This window comes from Denticeps clupeoides, chromosome 3 (assembly GCF_900700375.1).
Source record: "Denticeps clupeoides chromosome 3, fDenClu1.1, whole genome shotgun sequence".
Lineage (NCBI taxonomy): Eukaryota > Metazoa > Chordata > Actinopteri > Clupeiformes > Denticipitidae > Denticeps > Denticeps clupeoides.
Genome location: NC_041709.1, coordinates 28,667,392 through 28,676,234, shown reverse-complemented (window position 1 = coordinate 28,676,234; position 8,843 = coordinate 28,667,392). Strand labels below are relative to the sequence as shown.

General features: G+C 39.8%; 1 protein-coding gene across 1 annotated transcript in view; it reads right to left on the bottom strand.

Annotated features, from left to right (window-relative positions):
* Positions 1–375: 375 nt before the first annotated feature.
* Positions 376–8,843, bottom strand: part of tmc7 (transmembrane channel like 7) — a 35,901-nt gene continuing 27,433 nt past the window's right edge. The window contains exons 12-16 of the mRNA XM_028970976.1: positions 6,544–6,727; positions 5,636–5,766; positions 2,956–3,111; positions 2,675–2,753; positions 376–2,592 (exon numbers count right to left, since the gene is read on the bottom strand). Of these exons, the coding sequence (XP_028826809.1) occupies positions 2,407–2,592; positions 2,675–2,753; positions 2,956–3,111; positions 5,636–5,766; positions 6,544–6,727 (736 nt within the window). The 3' untranslated portion in view covers positions 376–2,406. The remainder of the gene's footprint in view (positions 2,593–2,674; positions 2,754–2,955; positions 3,112–5,635; positions 5,767–6,543; positions 6,728–8,843) is intronic.

Below are 8,843 nucleotides of genomic sequence, written 5' to 3'. Positions count from 1 at the left end.
AGAAACCTTCTGATTACGGGGCAGCTTCCTTAACCGTTGCCTAAACTGTGAAAATGTTAAACAATTCCTTATTAACAAACTGTGCTTTTTGTTCTTTCTATAGCAAACATATATCAGTTGTTTTTACTGACAAATAAGCACACTGACTGCTTCTATAAGAAATTAAATAAAGCGCCCTGCCCCGCAGAATGTATGTATGTATGTATGTATAGACTGTAATGTAGCAATGTAATATATGGAAGAGTTACAGTCTACAGACTGTAATGTAGCAATGTAATATATGGATATGTTACAGTCTTATTCCAAAATGGATTAAACAAATTTTCCCCTCAGAATTCCACATACAAGCACCCCATAAAAACAACATGAAAAAAGTTAACTTAAGGGTTTGGCAAATTTATTAAGCACAGGAAGATGCACACAATGAAATGTGTGCTCTGTTTCAAATGTAGCAATGTAAACATGTAATGGGAGTTAAAGTAAATTGACCTATTAAAAAAACGACACAAAAAATTACAAATTACTCACAAAAACCACAGTAACTATGATGTAACAGCTAGATTTCCTCTGCTGCAGTGGGATCTGTGTGTAGCTGTGGACTTCTGCATATCGATATGCATATTCATATTGATGAATCATGAAATGGGTGTAGAATGACTGTACACCTTTTTTTCCTGCCGAATGCACGTTTGATTGACAGACAGACAGACAGACAGACAGACAGACAGATGAGAACCATGTCAAAAGTACAAGTGCTACTGATACCTGGCCATCAACCTGACCATACATAAACACAACACAGTAGGCTGGTGGATGGGCAGATCAGGAAGAGAGCAGGGATCTATTAGGATAGAGGAGGTGGATTAAAAAACACACACAAAAAAAAAAACAGATTGTACTCCAATGGGGGAGTACATTGTGGGAACCAAAATAAAACACCTAAACAGCATAAGCACATAGACTTTACACAACTCTATACAAAGTAAGAGTCAAGTGCAATAGGGGAGGGTGGTGGATGTAATCCCAGGTAAACAAGCATCAGTGCTGGTGCTGCTTCCAAAAAGGACCCAGCAGTTCATGCCGGGGGGGGGACTATGAGGCATGGGGTGGGGGGGGTGAGTACGTGTGTGTGTGTGTATATGTGTGTGTGTGATTAAGTGTCCTTGGGTTGGGGAAGGGAGGTAGAGAGTCAATGAGAGAGTCAAGCTGCCCTGGCCCTGACAGGTGATGTCGATTCCGCAGCAGATTAGGGGAGCCAAATGCAGATAGGAAGAGTTTGGGGTTTTTTGGCCGAAGAGCTGAATCTTTCACAGATGTTCTATAGTCTCTGGTCTGCTCAGCCCAAATTTCTGTGCAAAGCTGCTAGCTTCTCCACTATGTTGTCCAGATTCTGATAAATAGTCACAGTGATAGTATCCAACTTGCGATCAATAGTTACAATCTGTGCACCCACGGCTCTGCCCATTCAATCAATTGAGAGACCAGCTGATCAAATTTTCATTGTTCGCAGAGCAGGGCTGAAAGAGTCTCTCAAAGACAGTAGACAGGACAAGAGAAGCAAACAGGGAAGATAATGGAGGGAGAGCGAGAGCAGCAGGTCCGCCTCCGCTGAGAGACAGACAGAAAGCAGACAAAACCAGACAAAAATTAGGACAATGGACTTTTGCTAATCGTCTGAATGAGCTTCTGCCCAGAAAACAACATTTTTCAACACTTGACATGTTTTCAGTGTCATCTGTTAAAATAAATTTCCATATTTTTTTTACATTTCCACAAATTTCCTTTCTGTTCTTAGTCACAGTTTGCCTAGCATCCAAAGTTTTTCGGTGGTTGTGGCTTAATTGCTGTTCAGCGGCACAACTTTGCTTATCAGTCCCAGCAATGCAGCAAACAAAAGCGTGTAAGCATTCTATTTCCAGAACATATTATACATGAAACTGCATGTGCATGTTTCAATTAATTTTTAATAATAACATTCACTTCACAAATATAATATTTAAAAACTAACTGGTGTAAAGTCCAAAGAACAGACTAATTTGAAAGATAAAGAACTTGCAGGGGATGATCACAGTGGATGTATGTATACATAACATTGCAGTACTATTCTGACACAAATGTTTTACATTATCACTGTTAAGCACAAATAACAACATTTCATATATATATGTCTTTTCTCTTAAAAAATATATAAAAGATTGCAATGACAAAACAAAAGTATTTCAGCATTAAACACTGCACAACAGAAACCTTTGTAGTTTTAGAAAGCAAAATATTTTTACCGCCAAATGTGTACTAAAAATGAAAACCAAAAAATACTAGGTTCAAACTAAAGTGAGGTGAGTCTTTAACAAGTCCATGGGCCATTCATAATAAATTCTCATGACCATAATTAATCACTCCTCAAGTTCACACATGCGTTGCAGTATCTGCTCCTGACTGGGCCAGGAACATTCCTGCATGGTCATGGTTTGGATTGATATAAGAAGATGTTTGTTCCCGCACCATTAAGGATTTTGATGGCATGTCTCGACATCTTGCTGACTTCTGTGCTTGACACAGTTTTTGTATCAAAAAGTGCTTGTCGCGTCCTTCCTACAAAAATGGAGATTAAATTGTAAAACACATTATTGACATTGCCGCCGCCCCCCCCCCCCCCCCCTCGCAAAGCACTTACCATAGCCAGCTGTTCCCTTAACTGACTTATAACACGCTTATGTGCCCCAGCTAATGCAATGATATAGAACATAGCCAGACTGTAAGAAAACACATGCACACACACACACACACACACACACACACACACACAAACACACACCATATAAATTATACAGTATAATCCAGTATAATCTAGCTATCTTCCTGAGAAATGTTAAAAATATAGTCTTCACCTCAAGACATATAAATGAATTTCTATATGGCAAAATTGAAACATGAGAAATTAAAACAGAACATTACCATGTAACCACAAAGAAGGAAACAGCAAAGGCCTCAGATGACAGAGCATAGAAGAGCGCTCTTAGTCCATGGGGTATTTGGGATACTGTATGTGGTATCACTTCCCATGAAGTAGTATAATTGGTAAAGGGGCCACAGGCTTGGGAACAGCTGATCCTAAATGTGAGGAATATGGGAAAAATATTTTTAAACAAATCAAAAATGTATTCCACAATCTTTACAGCCCCCCTCAAAGAAAATCACATTGCATTCAAATAAATAGACCCTGGAGACCCTCAGGGTTAAATGTCTTGCACAGGGACACAATGGTAGTAAGTGGGGTTTGAACCTGGGACTTTGTGGTCTTCTGGTTCATAGGCGAGTGTGTTCACTAGGCTGCTAAGCACGTTCTTGTAATGCTTTCCACAAGATTTTGAAGAGTTTCTGGTCCAGTTTGAAACAAGAAAGCCTGGTTTGCAATCTGCATTCCAGTTTATCCAAAGGTGTTTCATGGTGTTGAGGTCATGGCACTGTGCAAGGGGGCCAGTGAAGTTCTTCCACACTGAGCTTTGTGCAGTGGTGCTACTAATGATACTACAGTTAAATATGCAGAATGTCCAGGAGGCATAAAATCTCACCAATTGTCTTACTTCAAGGGTGGCATCCCATCACAGTACCATGCCTGAAGTCACTGAGATCTTCAGAATATTTAATTATGTTTCACAAATGTTTGTAAACACCTATAGATGAGTACACCTATGGCAATTGGAAGCATAAAAAGGCACATTACAGTGGACAAGGGTGAGACTCTGGGATTCAGGGGCTTGGCATTCATTGGACTATGACAATCCAGTCTACATGTGCTTTATAGACTTTAATGGAGGAATACAATGTGTGTGGGGCACTGCTTTGTGCGGTCAAGTCCACGCCTGAGTAGAGTATGAATTGTGTTCACATACTTGCCATTATTCAATGTGGGCATCATATTTCGACCCAGGGTGCATTAATCATTATGCCTGTTTTGGGTTTTCAGAAGAAAGGGAGTCTGGTTTGGGGACCTGGAGCTGATATCCGTGCTATATGCAGATGATGTCCTCTGACTGACCATGACCTTAGATGCACTCGAATGATTTGCAATCAAGTGTGATAATGATGATGAGATAAGTTAATAATTATAAATCAATGAGGTCAGGAGTGAGAGACTGCCTCAAGTGGAGAGGTTCGGGTATCTCATGATCATCTTTACAAGTGATAGACTAAGGAATTGTGAGCCGTGTGCTGGATGTGTACTGGATTATTTCTGGATTAATCCAAGGATTGTTGTTAGAGAAGCACCGCATAGTCCTGGTGGGAACAATGTTATCCACACAGAGGTTACATGGAATTTCATATCAAGAATTGTTCTATCTACAGACAAATCAATCCTTTTAAGGGACTTCAACATACACATGGAGAATAATAATAATTCTCTAAGAACTGCAAGTCTGTTGGAACTAAACAAAATATTGTTGGACCTACTGACTGCCATAACCACACTCTGGATTTGCTACAATATTGCAGTAAGCACAGTCCAAGAAATGAACAGTAGTATCTCAGATCACTTTCTGATCATGTGTGCAGTTAAGATTGACATCAATAAGCCAATCAAGCTCCCTCAGTATAGCAAGCAATGCACCATCAAAACCAATTCACTCACAGCTGGATTGAATAACTGAGCTTTTTACACACTTCACTAAACCTTGAATTAAGTGATTTTCATTGTGAAACACAGCACAGCACACGGTGTGCACATCGAAATGATTCCTTTTAACCCATCACCCTTGGTGAGCAGTGGGCACCCGTGAGTGCGTGGGGATGGTACTTTCCTTACTCACTGATTCCAGTTCACTGAATAACTCATGCAAAACTCTGCAGCCAGGGTTCTTACATGCAATAGAAGGTATGATCACATTACGACTTTATTGTCTTCTTTGAATTGGCTTCCTGTTCAGTTCCGTATTCAGTTCTGCTTATCACCTATGAAGCTTTGCATTGTCTTGCTCCGGTTTATCGTAGTAACCTACTAGTCCTCATAACCCACCAATCTTCCTTCATTCTCTGGGAGAAGGCTGACTGGCTGTCCCCGAGTATGCAAAGTCACTGCTGGGAATAGAGCATTTGCTTATAGAGGCCTAAATCATTGGAACAATCTCCAGCGAAATGTACGTGATTCAGACACAGTAGCAGTAGTTCAATCCAGGCATCCACATGGCCGACCTCCATGGAATGCCTGTCTTGCCCCGCTGCTGACCCCATGTGATAGTCTCATACTGGCACTACCACTACCTGGATGCTAATTCATTATACACAAGTGGACTGCAAAAACCTTCATATGCCATAAATTTGTATGTATTTCATTGCAATCCAGTGCTGCCCAAAGGATAAGGGTTCCCCTTGCTGAGTCGCTCAAGGTTTTCTTCCTGTCCTTGCCACTATTGCCTCTGGGTTGCTCACATGGGGCTTTAAGCACTGTTTCATTTGTTAGGTGCTTTGTGACAATACATTGTAAAATGTGCCATTTAAATCAAGATTGATTGATTAATTGAGTTGTAAGTTTTTAGTGACAGGTAACAATAAAAGCTATTTGATTTTTGATTGGGCATGTAGTTAAAGCAGATAAAATTTCACGTGCTGAAGAAATACTGAAGTAAATCAAACTCACTGTGCAATGCTGACAGTCACTGGAATACATGCAAGGGCCAAGCCAATCAGAAGCACCACCAGGAAGAAGAAGTTTGAGCTAGAGGCCCGGAAAGGTCTGGTTGCAGGTCGGCAGTTATTAGTTAAGGAAACCTTAAACATAAGATTAAGAAGATATAATGAAGCACTGTTGCAATATTTAAATATTATTTTAAATAGTATTTCCCAAGATTTTTTTTTTTTTTTATATTATCAGAGTTTAATCATGTTGAGAAAGGATTTAAGTTTGGGGGGTGTTTCATCTGTATGATATAAATATAATATATAAATTCATAAACATATGATTTAAAAATGTTTGTGTATGGGCATAAAAAATGTTTGTGCATGGGCATGTTTGGTGAGTGTAGCTAAATATGGAGCACAAAATATAAAAAAATGTGATGGCCCAGAAAACCAGTTAAGTGCGGGTGAGAACCTATGATACGTATGACCTTTCGTCAGTAGGGTAAGCAGATGCAAAGAGACCAAATATAGAACGAGTGTAAAATCTGTGTACAACAACGTGGAAACATGCGGGAGGACAAGGGCTTTTAAAACCTTTAAATCAGATGACATAAACTGTGGCCTCTCTTTTAGTTAACACAGCAATTAATTTTATTCCTGATATTAATATTATTTATTACTGACTGTCGCTTATCCTGGGACATTGGGTGCAGAGCAGAAACTCACTCAGTGGGGCCAACCCACCACAGGTCTCACACACACAGACACACACACAGACACATTCCACTAGCACACTCACAGCTACAATTTAGAGTTGCCAATTCACCTAATGTGCATGCCTTTAGGCAGCGGGGAGAAAACTATGCAAAAATTATATATCCAAATGTATGGACCTCTAATAGATGTGTGCACGTTGGTTATACAGACCTTCTTTATGTAGAAGACAATGCAATACTTGATAGTAGTGATAGCAGGCAGAAGGGGGCAGTAAAAGGTGCCAATCCAGCAAATGGTCTGGCCATATACAATCTCAAGGACATTTTGGGGAATGGAAAACTCTTGTTGCCCCCATAACTTCGCCAGTCCACAGTTGAAATGGTTGACTATTATCCTTAAAGAAACAATGAGACTGATGTTGTTAAAATGTTTAAAGCAAGTGTCAAAATATTTCATTTTATGGTACACAAGCACACAAAATTATATACATGATCTCACAAAAGTGAGTACACACCTCACATTTTTGTAAATATTTTATGTGTACATTAGTGTACATTAACACTTCACAATGTACAAGTAGCCAGGGTACAGCTTGTATTACATAATTCGAGGATAAACGACAGTCAGTAATAAATAATATTAATATCAGGAATAAAATTAATTGCTGTGTTAACTAAAAGAGAGGACACAGTTTATGTCATCTGATTAAAAGGAAGGGAAAATTTGGATACTTTCACTTTGGGGTGCACTCACTTTTGTTGTCAGCGGTTTAGACATGGCTGTGTGTTTAGTTATTTTGAGGGAACAGCAAATTTACACTGTTATACAAGCTGTACACAGATGACTTTACATTGTGTAATACTTTCAATGTTGTCCCAAGCAAAGATATAACAAATTACAGCGCATCTGGAAAGTATTTACAGTGCATCACTTTTCCCCTCAGCATTCTACAGACAACAACCTATAATGGGAATGTGAAAATCAGTTTACATGAGAAAGCACATGTACATGTACATAAGTTTTCACAACCTTTGCCATGAAGCTCAAAATTGAACTCAGGTGCATCCTGTTTTCCCCTGATGATCCTTGAGATGTTCTTGCAGTTTAATTCAGGTGAAAGTGATTGTTATTGTGATACACAGCACAGCGCATGGTGGCACAACGAAATGTGTCCTCTGCTTTTAACAATCACCCTTGGGGAACCGACAACCTTCTGATCACGGGGCCGCTTTCTTAACCACTAGGCCACCACTGCCATGACGATCAGTGGAGTTACTTTTTGGGGGAGGGGCGGGAAATTATCTAGGTTGCCAAAGCACGAGAAACAGTAGGTAACCTTTACCCTTATGGCGATATAAGGGGAGACATTCCAGATCTGAGCTAGGCCTGCACGATATTGGGAAATATGCGATATGCAATATTGTTGTTGAATATTGCGATAGCGATATTTCTTGCAATATAACATTTTCCTATAACATTATGCATGAATTAAAACCCTCAGCAGATATTCTGATTTCTGGGTTGCTGTTACCATAGACCTGCCAACACAATATGAATTGCTTTCAAAGATGACTTTTTATTTACATGTAACCATTCAACCATTCAGAGCATCTTTTAAACAAAATATTTCCTTGCCTTGCCTTGTCTCTCTCTCTCTCTCTCTATATATATATATATATATATATATTAAAAAAAACTAAATTGAAATAAGAAAATACTATTAAACAAAGTGTACTGGCCTCAAATAAATTGGTATGTAGTGGAAACACTAACATATTGTCAACATTCACATAAATAAAAATTTATATTGGCCTGGTCTAGCCAATAGCATTATATCACCTACTTGGGAGGCGGGTATAAAGATAGTAAGGGCCCATCTGATTGGTCAAATTTGGACACACAAATGCTTGGCACATAAATTAATGCTGCATCCGAAATCGCATACTACTTGAGTAGGTACTACATTTGAATTACATTTTTACGTTTTACACTTAAATTACCCCACCTCTCCCGCTGCCTTATGGGATATGGGCTCGAATGCCTGCTACAGAATCAGGGTACTTCTCGTCTACTGTTTTTTCAAATACTATGAATTCACTGCTCAGCTCGTCCGATTCCAGCCCGATTCGCAAAAGTACAGCGCGTACTACCCGCCTCGCATACTGTTTTTCACATACAATATGTTGTGTGTCTGCAGAGGCCGGCCATGAGTTGGGACCAGCATGCCTTGCGGGTGAGATACGCGCTGACGAGACGGGCATGCCCAGGGACTGCAAATAGTTAACCATGTTACGGGTATGTGTTCTGTTAGGGCTGTGTGTGTTATGGGGATTTAATGTAGCGTGTGCAAGGGGAGAAACTTTACAACGGGATGTCGTTGTGTAGGTCTGGAGGACAAGAAGAGACACCTTCCTATTATTTGGAGTAGCCAGAGGAGTAGGTATTGGCTGTTGGCGCCACCTACTTGCTTCCGGTCAATAAAAAGCATTATTCCGAAACCCTCATGATTG